Source organism: Leucoraja erinacea, chromosome 5 (assembly GCF_028641065.1).
Source record: "Leucoraja erinacea ecotype New England chromosome 5, Leri_hhj_1, whole genome shotgun sequence".
Lineage (NCBI taxonomy): Eukaryota > Metazoa > Chordata > Chondrichthyes > Rajiformes > Rajidae > Leucoraja > Leucoraja erinaceus.
The window spans coordinates 90,748,257-90,775,329 of record NC_073381.1 but is presented as its reverse complement, the minus strand read 5'-3'; the positions used below and the strand labels follow the sequence as shown (position 1 = coordinate 90,775,329).

Sequence of the window (27,073 nt, the reverse complement as noted above, 5' to 3'; positions counted from 1 at the left end):
TCCCGGGCACCCACAACCCTCTGTGTAAACATTTCCTTTAAACTTTCCCCTGTCTTTTCCCCCGGGGTGGATCAGCATGGACTAGGTGGGCCGAAAGGCCTGTTTCTGTGCTGTGTAATGCAATGGATCAACAATGTGACCACAACCCCCCCCCCCACTCTCCCGTCACCCCCAGTCCTCTGCTCCCGCACCCTGTGGCGCCCCCCACCCCCCCCCACCCCCATGCAGGCAACCCCCACAATCTCCCGGGGAGGGGGGCAAGGGGACTGATATCAGGACAGAGGGCAGTGGTCAAACGCCCGGGGGTATGGGTCGGGTGCCCGGGTTAAGGGTCGGAGGGCAGTAGTATTTTAACCTCACAAAGACAAAGATTAGAGAAACTTAAATTTATTTAGTCCATAGAAAAGTCAACAATTTACACTGACCGAGAGCTGGGGGGGGGGGGGGGGGGGGGGGGGGGGAGGGGGAGGGAGATGGGGCTCGACTGGGTTTGGGAGCCAGGTGGGGAGATCCAGGGGGCGACAGAAGGGTGGGGGGTGAGGGGGACGACAGAGGTGGGGGGGTGGGGGGGGGGGGGAGGAGGGGGGGGGGGACCCCACCTCTGGGTGCTCGGCCTGACAGCAGCTTCACACAGAGGGTCCCCGGGTCGTGCCGGCGGCCTGGGGGGTGGGGGGGGGGGGGTCAGTGAGGGGGGGGGGGGGGGGGGGGGGGGACACAGACGACCTTAGAATGGGGACTGAAGTCCGACCCGGGCAGTTCCCGGAGAGGCTGGAGCGGATCGGATCAGACTGGGGCAGATGCCGGAGCTCGGAGACCGTTGCCCAGAGAGGGGTGTGGATGCCCGGGGGGGCCCGGGGGGGCAGGGAGACCCCACTCCCATCCCTAGGCCTGGTGGTGCTCCTTGATGAAGGAGAGCACGTCGTCCTTGGACAGCTTGCCGGGGTCACGGCGAGTCTGGCAGTCATGTACACGCACCCCTTCCTCCCAGGTCCAGAACAGTCGCTGCTGGTGACACACACTGGGGGGGGGGGGGGGGAGAGAGAGGGAAGAGACAGGGGGGGAGAGAGAGAGGAACAAGTTAGATCGTGATGAGATTGCGTTCAGAGACACATTGACAATAGGTGCAGGAGTAGGCCATTCGGCCTTTTCAATGTGATCATCCCCAATCAGTACCCCGTTCCTGCCTTCACCCCATATCCCTTGGTTGTGCTGGCCCTAAAATCTCTATCCAGTGAATCGGCCTCCACTGCCTGCTGAGGCAGAGAATTCCACAGAGACACAACTCTCTGGGTGAAAAAGTGTTTCCTCTTCTAGGGTGTGGCTGCGTTACCTCTGACCCGTTCCAGATGGTTTCCCCCCCCCCCCTTCACATCGCAACCCATCGGGGGGCAGGGTAGGGATGTGGTGGGGTTGTGGGCTTGGGTGGGTGTGAGGGTGGGGTTTGGGCTGGGCTTGGGGGGTGGGTGGGTGGTGGGGGTGGGGTTTGGGGGCTTGGGGTGGGTGGGTGTGGGGTGGGGGGTTGTGGGCTTGGGAGTGGGTGGAGGGACGGTGGACTGGGGGTGGGAAGGGGCTTGGGGTGGGGGTGTGGGTGGGGGGGCTTGGGGGCTTGGGGTGGGGTGCTCCTGAGGGGGTGGGTGGGGGTGGGATAGTGCACCCCTTCATGGGGGTCCAGATAGTGGCTGGGGTGGGGGGGGGTGGGGGTGGGGGCTGGGGGGGGTGGGGTGGGAAAGTGGGCTTGGGGGGGATAGTGTTGGGGGGGGGTTCGAGACACATGTGGGGTTGGGGTGGGGCTCTATATTGGGGTGGGGGGGGTTGGGATAGTACCCGTTCCTGCTTATACCCATGGGTTGGGGGATTGGGGAGTAGTGGGCTTGGGCTCAGAATCCTCAGAGAAGGAGGGGGTGAAAAAGGTGCTTGGGGGGGGTGGGCTTGGGGTGGGGGTGTGATAACCATCGTGTGGGTACTATAGTGGGGGTTGGGGTGGGGTGGGAAATGAGGGTGGGCTTGGGTGGAGCTTGGATGGGTTGGTGGGGGGAGGGGTGGGGGGGGAGAGGATAGTGGTTAATTGGAATACGATTGAGGGGTGGGGGTGGTGTGGGTCTGGGGTGGGCACTGTGGGGGAGGGCGGGTGGGTGGGGTCTTGGGGTTGTGGGTGTGGGTGGGGATAGTGGGTTGGGGTGTGGGCTAGGGGGGGGCGGGGTAGGGGATAGGGGCTCTTTGGGTGGGGTGGTTGGGGGGGGCTCTGTGTTGGGATAGGGCTGGGGTGGGGGGGGAACGAGGGTGACGTTTTTGTGGGTGGGGGTGCGGGGAGCTGGTGGGTGTAGGTGGGGGTAGTGGCGTGGGGGGGGAATGGGCTTGGGGTGGGGGTTGGGGTGGGGGTTTTGGGTGGGTTGTGTGGGTTGGGGGTGGGGTGGGGTTGGTGGTGGATAGTGGGTTGGAGGTGGGGGGAGGGCGTTGGGTGGGGGGAGGGGGTGGGTGTGGGGTGGGAGGGTAGTGGGGTGCGGGTGGGGGTAGTGGGGGTGCGGTGTGGGTTAGTTGGGGTGGGGCACTCACGGGGAAAGGGGGTGACCAGAGTCGGGGGGCAGCTCGTAGGTGGTCTCCTGCGAGTGAGTGTTGTAGAAGTACTTGCGTCCAGTGGAGCGACTATACACCATGCTCCCGGGGTCTGGGGAGAGAAGGGGGGGGGGGGGGTCAGAACGACAGCATCCACACACCACATCCCACCCCACACAGCCTGTCCCCCCCCCCCCCACCCGCCAAGCTGGCCCAGTGACCCCCCCCCCCGCATCCCGTCCCCCTCACATCCAGAAACTCATCACGCTCCCTCCACCCCTCATGCCCTTTGCCTCATTGCCCCCCGTCTCCGCATGCCCCCCTTTTTCCTGCTCCTCGTGCCAACCCCCCCACCCCCCCCCCCCCCCCCCCCCTCCCCCCCCCCCCAGCTCACCGTTGACGGTCTTCACCACGTGCAGGCCGGTGGGCAGGAAGTGCCGGTCGTCACGGCCAGTGTAGGAGAGACGGGGAACCCCCCCCGAACCCTTCGTCACCTTCATCTCCAACCTGGGGGCACGGGGGCAGGGTCAGCAGGCAGCTCACGGTGACGGCCCACCCGCACCTCCCCCCACGCACAGTCCACACACACACACACACACATCCCACACACCCCCACACACACACACACACATCCCACACACCCTCACACACACACCCCCCCTCAGAGACCCAACCCCCCACAAACAAAACCCACCCCCTCCCCCACACACCAGACCCACACCCCCCCATGCACATCCCACCCCCCCAAACCAGACCCACCCCCCCCCCCCGCACACCACACCCACAAACCCCCTCACACACACACACACACACCCCCCCCACCACACACACACACCCACAGACACACACACGCACCATCCCACACCCCCCCTATACAGATCTGCACCCCACCTCCTCACCCACACAGACCCACCCCCCCCACACACACACACTGATCCTCACTGGGGGGATGGGTGGGAGTTCTCTACCTGACAAATATCCGGTCGAGATCCTCCAGTCTGTACACCTCCTTCACGCTGTGGTGGAGAGGCCATTCGTCAGATTCCCTGTGTCAGAAGACTGTGTACCCCTCCTGCACCCCCCCCCTCCCCCCACGACCCTCACCCACCCTGCAACCCAGCATTCCCAAACACATCCCCCACCACCTCCCCTCTTCCCACACACCCTGTTCCTACCTCACCCCTCCTTCAGTCCCCCTGCCCACTCCACCCCCCACCCATTCTCATCGGAGCCTGCACCCCCACCATCACCCCTGGGACACCCTCCCCCCCCCCTCCACTCAACACCCCCCCCCCAAAAACACCCAGTACAACCACAGTGGATGTACTCCTCCATCTCCCCCCCCTCACCGCCCCCCCCCCCATGCCCCTCCTCACCCCGCGCCCCCCCACCGGATGGGGTTCATGTCGGAGCGGCTGGGCTTGGACACAGCCCGGACAAACTTTTCCGCCATCTGGATCCTGAAACGGGACAAGGTCATCACCAAGACCGCCCCTTGCCCACGGCCATCCCCCACCACCCCGTGAACCCCCACCACCTCATGCGACCCCCACGACCCCCATGTGACCTATGATCCCCCCACTGCCCTGTGTGACCCCTTGACCCCACACACTGCCCTGTGTAACCCCATGACCCCCCTACTGCCCAGTGTGACCCCATCACCCCTCTACCCCAGAGCCCTGGTGACCTCCCCACCTGCGACCTGTGACCCCCACCCTGGTGCCCTGTGACCCCTGCCTGCCCCCGCTGACCTCTGGTTGAAGTGCTGGTCCCGGATGTCGGTGCCGTTGAGGATGAGAGCGTCCAGGATGTGGATGGAGCTGATCCGTCTCTGGGCCTTGCCTGGGGGGAGGGGAGAGCTCGTCACATACTGTACCCCCTCCCTGTACCCACCCACTGTACCCCAACCACTGTACCCCCTCACTGTACCCACCCACTGTACCCACTGTACCCCCTCACTGTACCCCCTCACTGTACCCCCTCACTGTACCCCCTCACTGTACCCACCCACTGTACCCACCCACTGTACCCCTCACTGTACCCCCTCCCGTACCCCCTCACCCGCCCACTGTACCCCCTCACCCACCCACTGTACCCCCTCACCCACCCACTGCGCTTTGCCCTGGGGTAGGGGAGTCCGTCAATCGCCCCACATCCCCGTTCCTCTCTCACCTATGCCCCACACAGCCCCCTCTGCCCACCCACTCCCCCCTTGCCCTCTCGCCCCCTCACACACGCTGCACCCTGCACCCGCACCCTCCAACCTCCCTCCCCTGAACCTGTCGCTTCCCCCCTTCCCTGGCTCCCCCATTGCCCTCACTCCCACCTCCCCATGTCCCCACACCTCTCCCTTCAGCTCCTGGATGATTCCACACAGGAGCAGCGTCTCCCTGGGCAGCTCCGTCTTGAAGTTCTCCAGCTTCTTCCATCGCATCGGCGTCTCCCCGTCCCACAGGTAGATCTGTGACTTCTGGGGGGGGGGGGGGGGGGGGGGGGGAAGCGCAGTCAGGATGGGCCTGCTCTCCCTCCCCTCCCCCTTCCCTGCCCCTCCCCCAGTCCCTCACCCCCCCTCACACCCCGCTCCACTCGCCTCCCCTCCATTCCCCGCCCCTCCCCTCACCCCCGCTCCACTCGCCTCCCCTCCAGTCCTTGCTCTTCCCTGCGCTTCCCACCCATCCATTCCCTGTCCCTCCCCTCTGTATGCAGGCAAATGGGCATGGCAACAACTCAGCATGGACAAGGTGGGCCGAAGGGCCTGTTTCCATGCTGGACCATGAGGTCCGTGAGTCAACGACAGCCCACCCCCTCTACAATCCCCCCGCACATAGGAACGGTCATAGGTCAATGGGGTAGCTCACCTTCACCCCACCCCACCCCATCCCCGCAGTGAACAAGGGGAGCGGTCGTGACCCCCTGCTAAACCTGGCGTGACCAGGAGAGGTCATGACCCTCTGCTGACCCTCTGGTGACCTGGGGAGGGGTGGTGACCCCTTGCTAAACATGCAGTGACCAGTGACCTCCCCGCTGACCCCGCGGTGACCCAGACCACTCACCCCTGCCCCCAGCAGGAAGTTCTGCTCGCCCCCCGCCACCATGCAGCGGTAATCCAGCACGTGGGAGATGCGGTCGATGGTGTCCGGGGACAGCAGCGTGGGCCGTGAGCTGAACGACTCCACCTCCCCACCCTGGGGAGACACAGAGACACACGGGGAGAGAGACAGAATGTGGGGGGTGGGCAGAAGGAAGAGGCCGTCTATCTCCCTCCAGGGTGGGTGGGGGAGTGTGGGGGTTGGGGTCATTGGGTGTGGGGGTGAGTTGAGGGAGGGAGGGGGTGATTGGGAGTGGGTAGGGGAGGGGTGGTTGGGTAAGGGGAGGGGTGCGGGTGGGGGTGGGGAGGGTTGGGGTAGGTGTGCGGGGTGGGGGTGGAGCTGAGGGAGGGGGGGTGATTGGAAGTGGGTATGGGGAGGGGTGGTTGGGTATGGGGAGGGGTGGGGGAGGGGGTGGTTTGGGTATGGGGAGGGGTGGGGGAGGTGTGCGGGTGGGGGAGCGGAGGTGTGCGGGAGGGGGAGTGTGGGGTGGGGGAGGGGTGAGGGAGGGGGTGATTGGGTAAGGGGGGGTGTGGGTGGGGGGGGAGGGTTGGGTTGGGGTAGGTGTGCGGGTGGGGATGAGCTGAGGGAGGGGGTGATTGGAAGTGGGTATGGGGAGGGGTGCGGGTGGGGGTGGGTATGGTTGGGAGAGGTGTGGGGGTGGGGGTGTGGGGGTGGGGGAGGGATGAGGAGGGGGTGATTGGGGTAAGGGGAGAGGTGCGGGTGGGGGAGCGGAGGTGTGCGGGTGGGGGAGCGGAGGTGTGCGGGGTGGGGAGCAGAGGTGTGCGGGTGTGGGAGGGGTGGGAGAGAAGGGTGCAGGAGCAGGAGGGGTGGGTGCCACCCTGTCTGTGTGCCTCACCTGGATGAGCTGCTGGAAGCGATTGCGTGGGTCGGAGGAGGAGGGTGTGACTCGAGCCTTGTCCGGTATCTGTGGACAGACACACACCCGTCACTGGGGAGGGCAGGGTCAGGGGTCAGTGAGCAGTCCGTCTCGAGGTCAATCATGGGGTGAGGAAGGGATTGTTCCCTGGGTCGGGAGGGGTCAGTCCCAGAGTCGGGTTGGGGGACAAGTCGGTGTGGAGTCATTCCCAGGGTCGGGATGGGATTAGTCCCGGGATCGGGGAGGGGTCGTTCCCGGGATCGGGGAGGGGTCGTCGTGGAGTCGATCCTGGGGTCGTTCCCGGCATTCTGGGAGGGGTCGTCCTGGGGTTGGGTCTCGGGGATCGGGGGGGGGGGGGGTCATTCGCAGGGTCGGGGAGGAGTTGTCCTGGGATCGATATGCAGTAGTTGCTGGGGGTCAAGGTCCTGAGGTCGGGGGAAGGGTTGGTCCGGGGGCCGGTCCCTGTGGTCGGGGAGGGAGGGGGGGGGTCGTTCCCGGGGTGAGGGTGGTATTGGGGGTGACTCACCCCCCACAGCTTCAGGCACTCCTTGCGTATGTCCGCCTGACGCAGCTCGTTGAGGTTTCTGTGGACAGACGACAGGCTCAGGGCCCACCCACACACATCCCCCCCCCCCCCGCACCCCCCACCACAGACCCTCCTGCCCTGCCCTGCCCTGCACCGGGGGTCACACGAGTGGAACAGGCGGTGGTGAGTTGTCAGAGTGGAGGCTGGGAGAGGGACAGAGACGGTGAGTGGTGAACAGACGGGCAGCAGGAACGCGCCACCAGGGGCACGGCCCGAGGGCCAGGGGTCATGGGACTGAGGATGGGGGCAATCGGGGGGCAACGGCGGTTGAGGGAGAATTGAGGGCTGGTTCAGGGGGTAAGACACAAAATGCTGGAGTAACTCTGCGGGTCAGGCAGCATCTTCTGGAGAGAAGGAAGGGGTGACGTTTGGGGCGAGACCTTTCTTCAGACTGATGTCAGGGGAGGGGGCGGGACAAAGATCAAAGACCCGGATGGGGGGGGGGGGGGGAATGGGGAGCCACTGCCTGAGGGTTGGAGGCATCGGGGTCACGGTGGTTATCTCCGGGGCCGTGACCCCTTGACCCAGAGCTGGAGGGTAGGTACAGACTGCCGGCACGGTCACGATGGGCTGAAGGGCCTGCTGTTGGGCAGCAGCTGCTCTCCCCACCGTCCGTTGACAGGCAGTGGCTCATGGGGCAGGGGTCAGCGGGGCAGGGGGCTGGGTCAGGGGTCGTAGGTCAGGGAACCAGGGCAGGGGTCAGGGAGCTGGGGTCAGGGTTGAGGGGTCAGGGTTAGGTGCGGAGGGGAGAGCGTGGTACTCACGGATCACGGATGAAGGCATGAATCTTCGCCAGAGCCTTGACCTGCTGCTGCAGCGCGTGGCTGGAAGAGAGGGTGTGAGAGTGAGTGTGTGGAGCTGGGTGTAGGGGGGCTCGGGGGAGGGAGGATGGGGACTGGGGGTCCGTGGGGAAGGAAGGGTCGGAAGAGAGGGGATACAGACGGACTTGGAGATTGGAGGCCACCAGAGAGGGGTGGTTTGGGAGGGGAGGGGGTCGTGTGAGTGGAGGGACTCGGAGTAGAGGGGGCTGCAGGGGAGTGTGGTCGGGGGTCGGAGGGGCCACGGGGGGGTGGGGGGGAGTGCGGTGACGGTGTTGGGGTCAGACTGTGGACACTTATCTCTTGTTGGACCCGGCAGAGGCGACGACAGGTGTCTTGTAGGAGTCGGGGTGGTGCGAAGGTCGGAGGTCAGGGTGAGGCAGGGTTGGTTGTGGCCAGAGGGCGGGGGTGAGAATGGGGTGGGGGATGGGGTGAGAGGGCAGGGGTCGGGATGGGACTCACCTCTCGTTGGAGTGGCGGAGGTGGCTACAGAAGGTGTCCTGGGCGTGCAGCTGGTCGGGGGGCACGAGGGAGGTGACATCCTGCCCCGTGTCCCTCAGCTGGTTCAGTTTCTGGTTGGTGCTGAAGAGGTAGTCACGCACCGCGTCCGCCCCCTCCCCGCAGCCCCCGGCACACCACGTACCTGGGGGAGAGGAAAGAATGTGACACATCGTCCCTTAACCCCCACCCCACCACTTCCCCTCCCCCCACCTTCCTCCCCACCGTGTCCACCCCTCCCCCTCCCCACGTGTCCCTGACCCCCCCCCCCCCCCCCCGCCGTGTCCACCCATCCCCGAAACCCCCAGCATGATGAGGTGGGACGGGGTGAGGGTGGGGGTTGGGACAGGGTGGGGACGGGTTGGAGGGGGTGTGGGGTGGGGTGGAGGGGTCGGACGGGGTGGGATTGGGATGGGGGTTGGGGTGGGGTGGGACTTCGGGTGGGGGTGGGCCGTGGTGGGGGTGGGGACGTGGTGGGGGTGGGGGTGTGGACGGGGTGGGGGTGGGGGTGGGACGGGATGGGGGGGTGGGGACGTGGTGGGGGTGGGGGGTGTGGGACGGGGTGGGGGTGGGGGTGGGACGGGATGGGGGTGGGGACGTGGTGGGGGTGGGGATGTGGACGGGGTGGGGGTGGGCCGTGGTGGGGGTGGGCCGTGGTGGGGGTGGGACGGGTTGGGGGTGGGGACGTGGTGGGGGGGTGGGGGTGTGGACAGGGTGGGGACGGGGTGGGGACGGGGTGGGGACGGGGTCGGGGTGGGGGGGGACGGGGCAGATACTGACCGCTCAGAGTTGGCGGGCCCGGCTGGTGAGAGGTTTGAAGAGGGAGATGCGGTCGAAGCAGCAGAGGAAGAGCAGGTAGATGAGGCCAGCGCTGAACGGTGTGAACAGGTCAAAGGTCTTACACACAAAGTGACCGCCTGTGGAGCAAGGAGACACGTGAACCCTAACCCCATCTTGGCCTTCACCCGCAAGTGCACCCCCCCCCCCCCCCCCCCGCCCCACCCCCTCATCTGGATCGTGGGGCTAAAAATGCAACCAGAACCTGAGGAGCAGCCCCTTCAGATATTGGTACTGGGGCAACAACCTCACACATTCTATATACACGTGGAATATGGCCTCTTCCTCGCCACAGAAGCCCGTGAGCCGACATAAATATCGGCTCTGTGCAACACTCTCCACCCCAGGTCCCCGATGTAAAGGGGGTGGATTCCCTTCTAGAGAGACCTCCACTGGGGACGTGCCCGGATGTGTGTGCTACCCCCACCCTTCTCGTGCACCCCACATCAAATTCCCCCCAATGTCTCCCCCACTCCCAGCCTCCGATACTTCATCCCGTGCCGCCCCTAGCCGAACCTCACCCCTTCATCTAGTGCGACCCTGGACTACACCCGGCCTTTCCCCCCCCCCCCCCCCCCCCGTCCCATCCCGCTGTACCGGTGTGCACCACGATGACTGCCCCATCCCCATCCCCCCATCCCCCACCATCCCCCACCCCCCTCCCCATCCCCCCCACCCCCCCCCCCCCCCGTGTCCCCTGTGCCACCATACCTGTCCGCACCACGCTGAGTGCCACCAGCACCTGGCAGAGCAGCAACTGCTTGCTGAGGATCTCCTGCAGGTTCTCCTGTCCCTCCACCGAGAACCCCTGTACACACACACACATACGTACACTCACTCAGCACCGGGCCACAGCTACGCCTCCTGGGGGCGGTGCCAATGGTAACAAGGATGGGGGCAAGGGAAGAGGCGAGTACGAGGGGAGGTGGGGGCTGAGGGGTGCATATGGCAGGGTGGGGGTGAGGGGGTTTTACGAGGGGGGGTTAGGGGATTACGGGGTAAATGGGGTACGGTCGTGTGGGGACGAGGGGGGGTGTAATGTATGCAACGTTTGTATTCGTCATCAACATGTAAATGAGAGCGCCATCTTGAGGCCGTGCAATCATTAAACGGAACACATTACTCATACCCAGCCACTGACACTCTCCTCCGCCTAGCGGAGCTGGTCCTTACCCTCAATAACTTCGAGTTCGACTCCTCCCACTTCCTCCAAATACAAGGCGTAGCTATGGGCACACGCATGGGCCCCAGCTATGCCTGCCTATTTGTAGGTTACGTCGAGCAATCCTTGTTCAATACATACCAGGGCCCCATCCCCGACCTCTACCTCCGCTACATCGACGACTGCTTTGGTGCCACCTCCTGCACCCGCACACAACTGACTGACTTCATCCACTTCACCACTAATTTCCACCCGGCACTGAAATACACCTGGACCATCTCCGACACTTCCCTACCATTCCTTGACCTCACTATCTCCATTGCAGGTGATAGACTTATAACCGACATACACTATAAACCCACTGACTCCCATGGCTATCTGGACTACACTTCTTCCCACCCTGCTTCCTGTAAGGACTCCATCCCCTACTCCCAATGCCTCCGTCTATGCCGCATCTGCTCCACGGATGAGGCGTTCCACACCAGGACATCTGAAATGTCCTCACTATTCAGGGAACGGGGGTTCCCCTCCTCCACCATAAATGAGGCTCGCACCAGGGTCTCTTCCATACCCCGCAACACTGCTCTCTCTCCCCATCCCCGCACTCGCAACAAGGGCCGAGTCCCCCTAGTCCTCACCTTTCACCCCACCAGCCATCACATACAAAAAATAATCCTCCGTCAGTTTCGCCACCTCCAACGTGACCCCACTACTAGCCACATCTTCCCATCTCCCCCCATATCTGCCTTCCGCAAAGACCGCTCCCTCCATAACTCCCTTGTCAATTCTTCCCTTCCCTCTCGGTCCCCCCCCTCCCCGGGCACTTTCCCTTGCAGCCGCAGGAGATGCAACACTTGCCCCTTTACCTCCCCCCTCAACTCCGTTCAGGGACCCAAGCAATCGTTCCAGGTGCGACAGAGGTTTACCTGCATCTCTTCCACCCTCATCTATTGCGTCCGCTGCTCTAGATGTCAGCAGATCTATATCGGTGAGACCAAGCGGAGGTTGGGCGATCGTTTCGCCGAACACCTCCGCTCGGTCCGCAATAACCTAGCTGACCTCCCGGTGGCTCAGCACTTCAACTCCCCCTCCCACTCCGCCTCCGACCTCTCTGTCCTGGGTCTCCTCCATGGCCACAGCGAGCAGCACCGGAAATTGGAGGAACAGCACCTCATATTCCGTTTGGGGAGTCTGCACCCCGGGGGCATGAACATCGACTTCTCCCAATTCTGTTAGTCCTTGCTGTCTCCTCCCCTTCCTCAGCTCCCCTGCTGTCTCCTCCCACCCTCCAGCCTTCCGGCTACTCCTCCTTTTCCCTTTCTTGTCCCCACCCACCCCCACCCCTGATCAGTCTGAAGAAGGGTTTCGGCCCGAAACGTTGCCTATTTCCTTCGCTCCATAGATGCTGCTGCACCCGCTGAGTTTCTCCAGCTTTTCTGTGTAACCTTACTCACACATCTCAGCGGTGACCAACGTCTCTTTATTGTGCCAGTCACTACAGGGTTATACCCACAACAGTACAGGGGGTGAGGGGGAGTGGGGGTACGGTCGTGTGGGGACGAGGGGGGGTGGGGGTACGGTCGTGTGGGGACGAGGGGGTGGGGTGAGGGGGGTACAGCAGTGTGGGGATGAGGGGTACAGCAGTGTGGGGATGAGGGGGGTACAGCAGTGTGGGGACGAGGGGGTACAGCAGTGTGGGGACGAGGGGGGGGTGGGGGTACGGCAGTGTGGGGACAAGGGGGGGGGGTGAGGGGGTACGCTGGAGGACACACACCCACCCCGTCAGCCATGAGGAAGTGTGGGGACAAGGGGGGGATAAGGGGGTACAGTAGTGTGGGGGAAGGAAGGGTGAGGGGTTGAGGGGGGGTACGGTAGTGTGGGGAGGAGGGGGTGAGGGGGTACAGTAGTGTGGGGGAGGGGGTACGGTAGTGTGGGGGAAGGGGTGAGGGGTTGAGGGGGTACGATAGTGTGGGGAGGAGGGGGTGAGGGGTTACAGTAGTGTGGGGGAGGGGGTACGGTAGTGTGGGGGGGAAGGGTGAGGGGTGAGGGGGTACAGTAGTGTGGGGGAAGGGGTGAGGGGGTACGCTGGAGGACACACACCCACCCCGTCGGCCATGAGGAAGTGCACCCCCGGTGCTCAGTGTTCCATTCTCCATCACGAAGCGACGGAACTCGCTGATGTTCTCCGGCCGAGTGATGTCCCCGTCACCATCCACCCCCCCCCTTCACCTGCGGACACACAGAAGGGGGGGGGGGGATCAGTGAGAGTGGCGGTGGCCAGACCGGATCCTTCCCTACACCCACCCCAACCCCCCTCCAACCCCCCCCTCACCTGGGACCCCAATCCCAACCCCCACAACCCCTCCACCGTGGGTGACACACACACCAGCAGGGTTAGTGGGGGAGAGGACTGGCCCACTCCCGGCCTGCCCCCCCCCCCCCCCCCCCAACCCCCCTGCCCAACCCCACCCCATCCCATCTCCCCATCAGAGTTGGCACGGCGGCGCAGGGCCACCTCACAGCGCCAGAGACCCGGGTTCAATCCTGACTACGGGTGCTGTCTGTGCGGAGTTTGCACGTTCTCCAGGACCTCCAATTTCTCCCACACGGCAGGTTTGTAGGTTAATTGGCTTGGTGTAAATGTTAAAAAAAATCTCCCAAATGTGTGTAGGATTGTGCTAGTGTGTGGGGTGATCGCTGGTCGGCGTGGACTCGGTGGGCCGAAGGGCCTGTTCCCACGCTGTGTCACTACATTAAACTAAACTAAACCGCCCCCGCCCCCCGCCCTGTCTCCTCTGCCCAAATCCCCCCCCCCTCCTCCCACCCCATTTCCCCCCCGCCCCATCTCCCCCAGCCCACCCTCCCCTCATCCCATCTCCCCCAGCCCACCCTCCCCCCTCATCCCATCTCCCCCTCCCCTCCCGCCTGACCCACCGTAGTAGGGCTCGAAGAGCTCGCTGGAGGCAGCGAAGAAGTCCTCCAGCTTGAAGTCGTTGGGGCCGCGCAGGGTGAGGCCGAAGCCCTTGGCATGCCAGCGCCGCCTCCACAGCACGTACTCCGAGAAGAAAGCCCCCGGGCCCGCACACACGTCAGCAAAGTACAGCAGCTCCCCGTCACGGTCACGTGCCAGCGGCCGCTACACACGGGGGGGAGAGGGGGAGGGGGAGGAGGGGGGGGGGGGGGAGGGGGAGGGGGGGGGAGGGGGAGAGGGCGAGAGAGAAGGGAGAGGGAGGGGGGGAGACAGGGAGGGGGCAGGGGGAGACAGGGAGAGGGGGAGGGAGACAGGGGGAGGGGGAAAGAGAGAGAGAGAGGGGGAGGGGAGAGGAGGAGGGAGAGGGGAGGGAGGGGGAGGGGAGAGGGGAGAGGGAGAGGGAGAGGGGGAGGGGAGAAGGCGGAAGAAGGGAAGAGTGTGTAGTGAGTGAAGTGCATGGGGGGGGCGAGGGGAAGGAGGAGAAGTTGGGAACAGGGGTGAGGGGTGGGGAGTGTGGGGGTTGGGCGGGTGAGGGCGAGGCGGGTAGAGTCGGGTGAGGGTGAGGCAGGTGAGGGGGAGGGGATGGAGGAGTCAGGTGAGGGGCGAGGACGAGTGAAGGCGGGGGGTCTGGGCGGAGGTCTGACTCACCCCCTGGCTATCGCGCGGGTTGGTGAACATGCGGTCAAACACATGGTCCATGTTGGCCATCTTCATCGCCGCCCTAGGGGCACACAGTCAGTGCAGTGGCAGAGAGCCCCCCCCCACCCCCAAACCTGACAGACACCCCCCCCCCCGACAAAACAACCCCTCCAACAGAACCTACCAACACTCACTCACCTCCGCCTGACAACAGAACCCACCTGCACACTCATCCCCCCCCCCCGACAACATCCCACCAACAGACTCACCCCTCCCCCCCCCCAACAGAACCCACCAACAGACTCACTCACCCCCCCCACGCCCCCCAAACAACATCCCCTTCAACAGTGTAGGGAGGATCTGCAGATGCTGGTTTAAACCGAAGCTAGAAAGAAAATGCTGGAGTAACTCAGTGGGTCAGGCAGCATCTCTGGAGAAAAGGAATAGGTGACGTTTCGGGTCGAGACTCTTCTTCAGAGTAGTTGACCCCCCTTCAACATAACCGACACCCCACCCCGACATACTAACGCCCACCCCCAGTCACCACTGCCATCTGCTCCCACCCCCCACAACTGTCCCCATCCCCCCCCCACCCCCCACCCACCCAGGCCGCACCTGTTGAGGAAGAAGACCCCACGGATGGTTTCGTAGGGGTTGGAGCGGGTCCGTGCTCGCCTCATCTCCTCACCCTCCAGCTCATCAAACACACTCTGTGTACACACACACACAAACAGCGTCACTGGGGGTGCAGGACACACACTGGGACAAACACGGGGGGAGGGAGAGGGTGGGGACGGCTAACCCAGGGTTACAGAGACTAAGAAACAACTGCCCTCCCCCCTTCTCCACTGAAACAGCGGCAGAGACCCCAAGACCGGGGGCTGTCTGTGCGGAGTTTGTACGTTCTCCACATCACCGTGTGGCTTTGGCTTCCTCCCGCAAACTGGATGGGCCGAAGGGCCTGTTTCCGCGATAGCGGCGTTTCTGCACCAAAACCGATGTCGCATCACCACAAACAACGGCGTACGGTGAACCACATTGTTAGTTAGCTCAGTTTATTGTCACGTATACCGAGTTAAAGTGAAAAGCTCCGAACCAGCCAGCGGAAAGACAACACATGATCACAATCGAGCCTTTCGCAGTGTACAAGATACACGACAAGGGAGTAACGTGAAAAGATCGAGATAAAGCCCATTCAAGACCGATGAAAGATAATGGGAGGGTCCCTGATGAGATAGATAGTAGCTCAGGACTGCTCTCTAGTTGTTGGTCGGATGCACTGCACGCAAGTGGAGTACAGGACAGGGGGAAGAGGGAGATTAAACATTGCACGCAACCCATCGCCACAGCCCCAGAGCAAGTGTGGGGAACAAAAAAAGGGGCAAGGGCCACCACTGGGCAGGCTGGAGGATGGCGGGGACACACAGGGACAACTATCGCCAGGCCCACAGGGATCTCTCTGGCCGCGGCAGGATGGCGATAACTTGGACTGGGTCATTTTCTCTGGCACCTGATAGAATTATGAGAGACTTAGATAGTCAGATAGAGATATAGAGAGTTCAAGAAGGAACTGCAGATGCTGGAAGATCGAAGGTACACAAAAATGCTGGAGAAACTCAGCGGGTGCAGCAGCAGCTATGGAGCGAAGGAAATAGGTGACGTTTCGGCCCGAAACGTCACCTATTTCCTTCGCTCCATAGATGCTGCTGCACCCGCTGAGTTTCTCCAGCATTTTTGTGTACCAGAGATATAGAGAACCAGGCATAGATAAGGTAGACAGCCAGAACCACTCTCCCAGGGAGGAAATGTGCACCACAAGAGGGCATGGCTTGTAGATTAGTATGGAGGTACAGCGCGGAAACAGGCCCTTCGGCCCACCGGGTCCGCACCGACTAGTGATCCCCGCACACTAACACTATCCTACAGAAGGCACGAGTGGGTGCAGGGACAGGGAGCAGAGTTGGGGCAGAAAGGGAGCAGGGTGGGCTGAAATACTCCTCCTGTTGTGTGAGTGTGTGTCCGTGTGCGTGCGTGTGTGAGTGTGAGTGTGTGTTTATCCGTGTGTGTGAGTGCGTGTGTGTGCTTCTGTGTGCATCTGTGTCCGTAAGTGTGCGTGTGTGTGTGTCTCTCTGTCCGTGTGTCTGTACGTCTGCACGTGCGTGTCCGTGTGCATGTGTGTGTGTGCGTGTGCGTGATAGACGCAGGAGGTGCACGCACTGGGGTGGGGTCGGAGGTCACTGACCTTACACCGCAGCAGGTCGCTCAGAAGCTCTTCGTCACAGAACTCGGTCTCGTCCTCAATCTCCATCTTGCGCTGAGGAGGTGAGGGGGAGAGTGTGAGGGAGAGAAGGAGAGACAGGGCAGGACGAGGGACGAGGGAGAGAGAGGTGGGGGTGGGTGGGGGGGGGGGGGGGGGGGGGGGAGTGAGGCGGAGATGAGAGGCAGGGAGGAAGGGCAAGTGGGGGGAGGGTGAGAGTGTGGGGGAGAGCTGGGGGAGGGGGCGGAGGAGGAGGGTGAGGGGCGGAGAGTGTGAGGGAGGGAGGGCATGAGGGGCGGACGGGGAGGGGGGAGTGTGGGGGGTGGGAGGGCGGGAGGGTTGAGGGCGGGGGGGCATACCTGACCGACACACATCCAGTCGCACAGCTCTGTAGCTTGCGGGATCTCCTGGGAAACATTCCGGAAACCATTCCACCCTCTCGAAGGCACTGGGCTGGAGAGAGGCAGGGATGACCGACAGGAGAGACGGAGGGCACTAAATCCCACCCCCCCCCCCCCCCCTCACCCACCCCCCCACCCCCCTCCCCACCCCCAGACTCACGCCACCCACCCACACACAGACTCAACGCTGCCCACCCACACTGTGCCCCCTTGTGAGACCAACACACCACACCCACAGGCCCGCCCTTGTAGACCAACACCATGCCCAGCCGCACCCTCACCATTCCGGCCCCCTCACCTCGGCCTCCTCCTGCCATTCCACGTCCAGGTCTCCGTCGAAGCCCTTCACCTTGAGGCCCAGCCCCCGGCGGCCCCTCTGCACGGATGCCTCCACAATCTCCCGCCGGCCCTGGCCAAACTTGCCCAGACCTTCCCCTTCACGGAAACCCATCTTGGCCTGTCGTGGAGAGGGAAAGGTGAGTCAAGGTCACGCCGTCCACAAACCCACCCTCTTGCCCAACCCCTCCACGCTGAACACATGCCCCGTCTACACCAGCCCCACATGCCTGCGTTTAGCCCTTATCCCTCCAAGCCTTGTACCTTGTCCATGCACCTGTCCAAATGGCTTCTAAATGCTGTTATAGTACCTGCTTCAACTACCCCCTTCGGCAGCTCGTTCCATACACCCACCACCCACTGTGTGAAAAAGTTCCCCCTCGGGTTCCTGTTAATTCTTTCCCCTCTCACTGTAAACCCGTGTCCTCTGGTTGTTGATTCCCCAACCCTGGGCAAAAGACTGCGTTCATCCTATCTATTCCCCTCATGATCTTATACACCTCTATAAGATCACCCCTCAGCCTCCTGCACTCCATGAAATAGAGCCCCAGGCTGTCCAACCCTTCCCCACTCACTGATCACCAGCTGATGGCAGTGGGGTGGAGGAGAGGGTAGGGAGGAGGGCCTGGGGAATGGCAACGGGAGGAGGGAGGGTGAGAGGGAGGTGGAGGGGTGGGTGGAGAGGGAGGGGAGCCCCAGGAGGGGGTACGGGGGAGGAGGGCATTCGGGATGATGGTGGGTCGGGGTGGGGGTGGGAGGGTGGAAGAGCTAGGGAGGAGTGGGTAGTGTAGGAGGTGAAGAAGGGAGGGAAGTGGGGGGAGGCGGAGGGCAGGGTGGGGCGGGCGTGATGGAGGGGGGTGAAGGGAGGGAGGAGGGCGTAGGTGAGGGAGGAGTGGGGAAGGAGAGGGTGGGTGATGTGGATGGAGGGAGGGGGGGAGAGGGAGGGAGAGAGAAGGGGGAGAGAGGAGAGAGAGAGGGGAGAGAGAGAGAGAGAGGGGGGGGTGGGGCGCGAGAGGGGGGGAGAGAGAGAGAGAGAGGGAGAGCGAGAGGGGAGAGCGAGCGAGAGAGGGGAGGGGGAGGGAGGGAGGGGGGGGGGGTGGCGAGGGGGAGGGGAGGGAGGGGAGGGAGGGAGGGAGGGGGGGGGAGAGGGGGGGGGAGAGAGGGAGGAGAGGGAGAGAGGGGGGGTAGGGGGGGGAGAGGGAGGGGGAGAGAGGGGCGGTTGCGCTCCGGTCGGTGTGGAGGGAGGGAGGGGGAGGGAGGGAGAGAGGGGGGGAGAGGGAGAGAGAGGGGGTGGGAGGGGGGGGAGGGGGAGAGAGAGGGAGGGGGGGGGGAGCAGGGGGATGGAGCCAGCACTCACCATGAGCCTCTGTGACACGCTGTTGTACATGGCGTACTTGGCGGGTTCGGAGTCGGTGGCCAGGGCCTCGGCTGATCCTCCAGCCTCAGCAAGGCCGGCCATCCCCAGCCCCGGCCGCAGCTCCAGGCTCTCATCCTCATCATCACTGCTGGCTGTGGGGCGGGAGGGGGAGAGATGACAGAGGAGAGAGACAGATGGGTGGGGGAGACAGGGAGGGAAAAACAGACATGGGAGAGAAAGAAAGACCCACACAGACAGGAGGACAAACAGGGAAGGAGGGGGAGACACAAGGGGAGAGGGGTTGGCAGACCCACACAGGCAGAGAAAAACGGGGTGGTGAGAGAGAGTGAGATGGGGAGGGAGAGAAACAGACACGGACGGGCGGAGAGGGAAAGAGACATATATCACATATTTAATAGAAGCCGTGCAACACTGAGCTCCCCTCTTCCCTCATCCCCCTCTGAATGTGGCCTTGTTTCCCCCTAACCCTCCCCTCCCTCACTCTGTCCTCCATTACTTCTTCTTTCCCTCTCTCCCCCCCCCCCACCCACACCCACACACACACTCTGCCCCCTCACCCACTCTGCCCCCTCACCCCCCACCACTCTGCCCCCTCATACACCCCCCCACACCACACTCTGCCCCTCTCACCCCCCCCACACACACACCCCCTCACCCCCCCACACCCACTCTGCCAACCCACCCACACCACACTCTGACCCCTCACCCCCCCACACACACACTCTGCCCCCTCACCCACCACACCACACTCTGACCCCTCACCCCCCCCCCACCACACTCTGCCCCTCACCCCCCCCACATCACACTCTGCCCCCCTCACCCCACACACCACACTCTGCCCCCTCCCCCAAACACCACACTCTGCCCCCCTAACCCACACACTTCCCACTCACCCCCACACCACACTGCCCTCACCCACACCCCACACTCTGCCTCTCTCATTGCCATGTCCCACTCTGCCCCCCCCCCCCTCCATCCGCTGTGGCCCGCTCCAGCCCCTTGTTCACGCCTATTACAAGTATGTTTGGTGAACTAAAGCTACTGGGGATAGAATAGGGCCCCTGAACGAGCAGTGGACGTAAGGTTTTGAGCCGCAGGATGCGGGCAAGGGCACTGGGGAAAACCAGAGCAGAAATTGCAGGGGACTCCCGGTTAAGATATGTGAATCATTGTTAGACAAGACGAGGTGCCGGATGACTAGAGAGTGTTTAATGTTATGTATGGGTTGCAGTAACAGTAATAAGGGTCCTTATGGTGGGCTGCTCCACCAGGTTAGATCGCATGGGATCTGCGGAGAGCGAGCTGACTGTACAGAGACGTAGACACAAGGAAAAATGGATCCCGACCCAAAACGCCACCTATCCATGTCCTCCAGAGATGCTGCCTGACCCGCTGAGTTACTCCAACACTTTGTGCTGTTTTTCTTTTAACTGGAATTGGCTTCCTGGAAGGAAGCAGAGGTGAGGGTTGTTTTTCCAGACTGGAGGCCTGTAACCAGGTGCACCTCACGGATGGAGCAGTGCTGTTTTTTTTTGACAAGGAGCGGCATGGTGGCGGAGTTGCTGCCTCGCAGCGCCAGAGACCCAGGTTTGATCCTGGCTACGGATGCTGTCTATACGCAGTTTGTTTGTTCTCCCTGTGACCCCGTGGGTTTTCCCCGGGATCTCCAGTTTCCTCCCACACTCCAGAGACGTACAGGTTTGCAGGCTAACTGGCTTTGGTAAAATTATAAATTGTCCCTAGTGTGCAGGATGAGGCTAGTGAACAGGGTGCGAGTTGGGTGGGGCAAAGGGCCTGCTTCGACATTGCATCCCTAAGCTAAACTAAAAAGTACATTTATTCACAGGAGCAAGTTTTATGCAAAAAAAATAACAGTGAAAATACTATTATGCTGGAGAAACTCAGCGGGTGAGGCAGCATCTATGGAGCGAAGGAATAGGTGACGTTTCGGGTCGAGACCCTACTCCAGACTCTAAGGAGACATGCATCTAAGAGGAACATGTAGCATCAAACAAGGCGATCAAGATGCCTGTGGACACCGGGCACAGACACAAGCCCGGAAGGGGGGCAGGCAGTCGGCCTGGGTGAAGCCCCTGACTGACCCTCTGCCACGACCCACGAATGGCCAGGCCAAGCAGCAAATCGACCGAGAGATCCCCCGACCCACACAAACTCCCCCTCTCTCACTCCACCCACCCTCCCCTGCACCGAATATCAGTGGAGTGGGGCTGAAGTGCAAACCAGAATTTGAGGAGCAGCCCCATCAAATATAGAAAGACAGGGCTGCCACCGCACACATCCCATGTACACATGTTGCACGGACTTCTCCTGGCCACAGTAGCCACAGGCGGGTGAGGGGGGGTGGGCATCCTCTCTGCTCCTTGGATACATCGAGGATCAGTGTCAGGATGTTTGGGTTAACGTATGATGAGCGTTTGACGCCACTGGAGTTGAGAAGGATGAGGAGGGGACCTCGTTGAAACTCACCGTATATTGAAAGGCCTGGATAGAGAGGGTGTGGAGAGTACTAGTGGGAGAGACTAGGACCAGAGGGCACAGCCTCAGAATAAAAGGATATTACTTTAGAAAGGAGATGAGGATTTGTTTTAGTCAGAAGGTTGTGTGTGAATCTGTGGAATTCATCGCCACAAACGGCTTTGGAGGAAGACTCATTGGGTAATTTTAAAGTGGAGATTGACAGATTCTTGATGGTACGGATGTCAAAGGATATGGGGAGAAGGTAAGAGAATGGGGTTTGCGAGGGAACGATAGATCAGCTAGAATTGAATGGAGTAGACTCCATGGGCTGAATGGCCTAATGCTGCACCAATGACATAGATACATAGATACAAAGACAATAGGTGCAGAAGTAGGCCATTCGGCCCCTCGAGCCAACACCTCCATTCAATGTGTTCATGGCTGATCATCCACATTCAGTACCCCGTTCCTGCCTTCTCCCCATACTATCTTGATTCCGCTAGCCTTAAGAGCTCCATCTAACTCTTGAACTGACGCGAAATATGGTTACATGGTTTGGCTCTGTGCAACACTCCCCACCCCAGGTCCTCGATGTAATGTTGGAGGCCTCCCTTATACAGTGATCGCCACTGAGGAGCTCACCCCCCTGCCCCACACCACCAGATGGCAAATTGGACCACCATGGCGTGATTGGACGGGGCCTTTTGATGTTTATGGTTTGTATCAACGAGTTGGGTGAGAACGTACAAGGACTGATGAGTAAGTTTGCAGAAGGAACAGTTAGACAGATACATGGATAGGACAGATTTGGAGGGATATGGACCAAACGCGGGCAGGTGGGACTAGTGTTGCTGGGACATGTTGGCCGGTGTGGGCAAGTTGGGCCGAAGGCCCTGTTTCCACACTGTATCATTCTATGACTCTAATCGGCCCTCTGACACTAAAATAGGTGGTACCATCGACAAGAGGATGCCTATCAAGAATTACAGCAGTTTGTTTAAGAAAGAACTGCAGATGCTGGAAGGTCGACAAAAATTGAGACCCGAAACATCACCTATTCCTTCACTCCATAGATCCTGCCTCACCCGCTGAGTTTCTCCAGCATTTTTGTCTACCTAAGAATTACAGCAGGGTCTTTATCAACTAGGCAAGTGCTGTTATGCTTACCCTGGACGACAGTTATTAATTTATTGTATATGTTTGATGATTGTATATTATGTGTATGTTATTGTTTATAGCAACTAAACGCTTGACTCCTGCAGTGGCCAAGGAGAAGTTGGGTAGGCAAGTGCTGTCTTCCTTGGAACAGTGGAGCATGAGGGGGTGATCTTCTAGAGGTGTATATGATCATGAGGGCAATATAGGATGAAAGCACAGTCTTTTGCCAGTGTAGGTGAATCAAGAAACAGTGGACATAAGCTTATGGTGAGACGGGTAAGATTCAACATGAATCCGAGTGGCAATTTCTTCAGAGGGTGATGGAATAGCTGCAGAGGGGGTAGTTGAGGCAGGTACAATAACATTTAAAATACATAGACAGGTATATGGAGAGGAGAGGTTTAGAGGGATACTAGACCAAGTGCAGACCTGTTGAGTCTGTTCACCCAACGCGTGTTTAATGTGGACAGGTGGGACTGGCGTAGATGGGACATCTCCCCGCTAACCCGCACCAGCTCTCTGCTCCATCCCAGTCCTGTCCACCCCACTGACCCCGGGCCTGAACACCCACTGACCCCGGGCCTGAACACCCACTGACCCCGGGCCTGAACACCCACTGACCCGGGCCTGACCCCGGGCCTGAACACCCACTGACCCCGGGCCTGAACACCCACTGACCCCGGGCCTGAACACCCACTGACCCCGGGCCTGAACACCCACTGACCCCGGGCCTGAACACCCACTGACCCCGGGCCTCCCGGGCCTGAACACCCACTGACCCCGGGCCTGAACACCCACTGACCCCGGGCCTGAACACCCACTGACCCCGGGCCTGAACACCCACTGACCCCGGGCCTGAACACCCACTGACCCCGGGCCTGAACACCCACTGACTGACCCCGCGCCTGAACACCCACTGACCCCGGCCTGAACACCCACTGACCCCGGGCCTGAACACCCACTGACCCCGGGCCTGAACACACACTGACCCCGGGCCTGAACACCCACTGACCCCGGGCCCGGTGCGGTGCGGCCCTGCTCCATGCCGGGTGAGGCCTGGCCCGGCTCTGCCCACCCACCCACCGCTCCCGCTCCCGGCCCAGGTCCACGCCTCCACCCACCGGCCGCCTCCTGCTCGCTTCCCTCCGCGGGCCCACTCGCCGCCTCCTCCTCCTCCTCCTCATCCTCCTCCTCCTCCTGCCGCCGGCGCCGCGCCGCTGCCGGGGCCCAGTCCTCGGCCTCACGATCGGGGGCGCGGCGCTTCATCTCCGCCCGGCCCGACCCTGCCTGGATCCCGCTCCCGGCTCCGCCCCAACACACACCGGCGCCAATCCGCACCGTCCCCGCCCCGTCCCACACACACACATCACCAAGCGGGGAGAGCGGAGGGAGGGGAGGGGATGTGGGAGGGGAGAGAGGAGAGGAGAGGAGGGGAGGGGAGGAGGAGGGGAGGGGGGGAGGGGGAGAGAGGAGGGGAGGGGAGGGGAGGGGGAGGAGGGAGGGGAGATGAGAGGAGGGGAGGGGAGGGGAGGAGGGGAGAGGAGGGGAGGATGAGGGGAGGGGAGATGAGAGGAGGGGAGGGGAGAGGGGAGGAGGAGGGGAGATGAGAGGAGGGGAGGGGAGGGGAGGGGAGGGAGGGGAGGGGAGAGGGGAGGAGGATGAGGGGGAGATGAGAGGAGGGGAGGGGAGGGGAGAGGGGAGGGGAGGGGAGATGAGAGGAGGGGAGGAGGGGAGGGGAGGAGGGGAGGGAGGGGGAGGATGAGGGGGGGGAGAGGAGGAGGAGAGGGAGAGGAGGAGGGGGAGGAGGAGGAGAGAAGGGGAGGAGAGGGAGGGGAGGGGGAGGGAGAGGAGGAGGGAGGGGAGGAGGAGGGGAGGATGAGGGGAGAGGGAGAGGGGAGGATGAGGAGGGGAGAGGATGAGAGGAGGGGAGAGGAGGGGAGGAGGAGGGGAGGGAGGGGAGAGGGGGAGATGAGAGGAGGGGGGATGAGGGGAGATGAGAGGAGGGGAGGATGAGAGGAGGAGGGGAGAGGGGAGGATGAGAGGAGGGGGAGGATGAGGGGAGGATGAGGGGAGAGGGAGGATGAGAGGAGGGGAGGATGAGGGGAGATGAGAGGAGGGGAGGATGAGAGGAGGAGGGGGAGAGGGGAGGATGAGGGGAGGAGAGGGGAGGGGAGGGGAGATGAGAGGAAGGGGGAGGGGGGGGGGGATTAGAGGGGGTTGGGGCTGAGGAGGGGAAATTCCAAGATGGGAATCCCACACTGCAGTCTTTAAGATGCATGACAACAAATCGCACCAACAGCAACTCGACGGGCATTGCCAGCCCCACGGTTGCCGCCGTTTAACTTGGTCAAACATCACTCGGGGCTGCCAGAGGTCGATGGGCAGAGCAGTCGCAAGGGAGCACATTGATAACATAGTCTGATGATGTTGTGTCTGTCCCGCAACGATAACACTCGAGCTCTGCTGGGCACTGGCTGGACTCGGTGATAGACACTAAATGCTAACTCAGTGGGTCAGGCAGCATCTCTGGAGAACATGGATAGGTGATGTTTCTGGTCGGGACCCTTCTTCAGGCCCTTCTTCTCGACCCCGAACGTCACCCAAACCTTCTCTCCAGAGATATTGACTGTCCCGCTGAGTTACTCCAGCTTTTTGTGTCTATCTTCAGTGTAAACCAGCATCTGCAGTTCCTTCCCACACAGGTTCCTTACACTCGGTGCTCCATAAATAAAGACAGACACAAAATGCTGGAGTAACTCAGCGGGACTGGCAGCATCTCCGGAGAGAAGGAATGGGTGGCGTTTTGGGTCAAGAGGCAGGGGAGAGGGAGAGACACAGAGATAAGGAAGGGTAGGGTGTGAAAACGAGATATCAAAGGGGATGCAGCTCAAGGAAAATGTAGAATAGATCATTGATAGCAAGAGGAAGGTGATTGTAAATGATTCAAAGATAGAAACAGAAAATAGGTGCAGGAGGAGGCCATTCAGTCAGCACTGCAATTCAATGTGATCATGGCTGATCGTCCACAATCAGTAACCCGTGCCTGCCTTCTTCCCATTTCCCTTGATACCACTCTCTCCAACTCTCTTTTAAATTCATCCAGTGAATTGGCCTCCACTGCCCTCTGTGGCAGAGAATTACACAAACTCACAACTCTCTGGGTGAAAATGTGTTTTCTCATCTCGGTTTTAAATGGCCATCCCTTTATTCTTAGACTGTTGCCCCTGGTTCTGGATTCCCCCAACATTGGGAACATTTTTCCTGCATCTAGCTTGTCCAGTCCATTTATAATTTTAAACATTTCTATGATATCCTCTCATCCTTCTAAATTTCAGTAAATACAAGCCCAGTCTTCCCCATCTTTCCTCATATAACAGTTTCGCCATCCCGGGGATTAACCTCATGAACCTACGCTGCACTGCCTCAATAGCAAGGATGTCCTTCCTCAAATTAGGAGACCAAAACTGCACACAATACTCCAGATGTGGTCTCACCAGGGCCTTATACAACTGCAGAAGGACCTCTTTACTCCTATACTCAAATCCTCTTGTTCGGAAGGCAAACATGCCATTAGCTTTCTTCACTGCTTGCTGTACCTGCATGTATACTTTCAGTGACTCGTGTACAGGGACACCCAGGTCTTGTTGCACTTCCCTTTTTCCGAATCTGACACCATCGGGATAATAATCTGCCTCGTTTTTGCCTCGGTTCCTTTACATTGAGTTCCCTTATTAAATCTGGTTCATCAGACAACGCTAAATCCAGTATTGCCTTCTCTCTGGTAGGCTCCAGTACAAGCTGCTCTAAGAATCCATAGAGGCATTCTATAAACTCTCTTTCTTGGGGTCCAGAACCAACCTGATTTTCCCAGATCAATTGAAGTCTCCCAGTACCTTTGTTAAATGCCAATTTTAACTCCTGCTGCAACTTGCACCCTATTTCCAGGCTACTGTTTGGAGGCCTGTAGATAACTCCCATTAGTGTGTTCTTACCTTCACAATTCCTCAATTCTATCCACAGCGACTCTACATCGTCAGTCCCTATATCACCACTCGCAAGGGACTGAATTTCATTCCTTACCCAACAGAGCTACCTCACCTCCTCTGCCCACCTGCCTGTCCTTTCTATAGGACTTATAACCCCGAATATTCAGTTCCCAGTCCTGATCCCAGCCATGTCTCTGTAATCCCCACAATGTCATATCTACCAATCTCTAACTGAGATTCAAGCTCATCCACTTTACTTCTTGTACTTCGTGCATTCATATATAATACGTTTAATCCATTACTCACCTCACCTTTCACATCGATTCCTATTTCACTTGGCCATACTCTCCTATCCATTTGTGAGCTTTCTGTCCCGTTAATTCTGGTGTCTTTCTTAACTTTCCCTATACGTCCTTACTCTTTAACTCCATCCTTGTATTGCCAATTTGTCACCTCCCTCCCACTATTTTGTTTAAACCCACCCGTGTAGCTGAGGCAAACCTGCCTGCCAGAATGCTGGTCCCCCGCCTGTAAGGTGCCACCTGTCCCTTTTGTACAATTCACCCTTGCCCCAAAACAGTTCCCAGTGGTCTAAGAATCTAAATCCCTGCCCCCTGCACCAGCTCCTCAGCCACACATTCAGATCCCCTATCTCCCTGTTCCTGCCCTCACCAACACAAGTAACTGGAAGCAAAACGGAGATAACCACCCAGGAGGTCTAGCTTTTCAGCTTCTTCCGAGCTCTCTAATGTCACGCTGTAGAATCTCTTTCCTCTTCTTCCCGACGTAATTTGTGCCGACATACACTACCGCTTCCGGCTGCTCACCTTCACCCTTGCAGATGCTCTGCAATCGGTCCGTGACGTCCTGGATCCTGGCACCAGGGAAGCAACACACCATCCTTGACTCCCGCCTGTTGCCACAGAAATCCATGTCTGTACATCTCATGATGTAGCTCCCGACTACCACAGCTCTGCCTGACGTCTGTCTGTTCGGCTTTGGTTCAACGCCCCGTTTTGACTCCCAGACCTGTCCGCCGCTTAGACCGA

The 27,073-nt window shown here is 60.7% G+C and overlaps 1 protein-coding gene across 1 annotated transcript; it reads right to left on the bottom strand.

Moving 5' to 3' along the window:
- Nucleotides 1-694: 694 nt before the first annotated feature.
- On the bottom strand, nt 695-23,371 carry cmtr1 (cap methyltransferase 1). The gene is given in 27 exon segments (XM_055636216.1): nt 695-1,018; nt 2,554-2,665; nt 2,948-3,060; nt 3,522-3,569; nt 3,945-4,013; nt 4,305-4,396; nt 4,898-5,023; nt 5,607-5,738; nt 6,499-6,567; nt 7,046-7,103; nt 7,870-7,929; nt 8,386-8,540; nt 8,542-8,566; nt 9,202-9,218; nt 9,220-9,338; nt 9,970-10,066; nt 12,525-12,560; nt 12,562-12,643; nt 13,351-13,556; nt 14,040-14,112; nt 14,646-14,740; nt 16,273-16,344; nt 16,647-16,700; nt 16,702-16,740; nt 16,987-17,145; nt 18,382-18,533; nt 23,160-23,371. Coding segments are annotated over 27 exon segments (2,541 nt in total). The 5' UTR covers nt 23,305-23,371; the 3' UTR covers nt 695-882.
- Between the last annotated feature and the right edge of the window lie 3,702 nt (nt 23,372-27,073).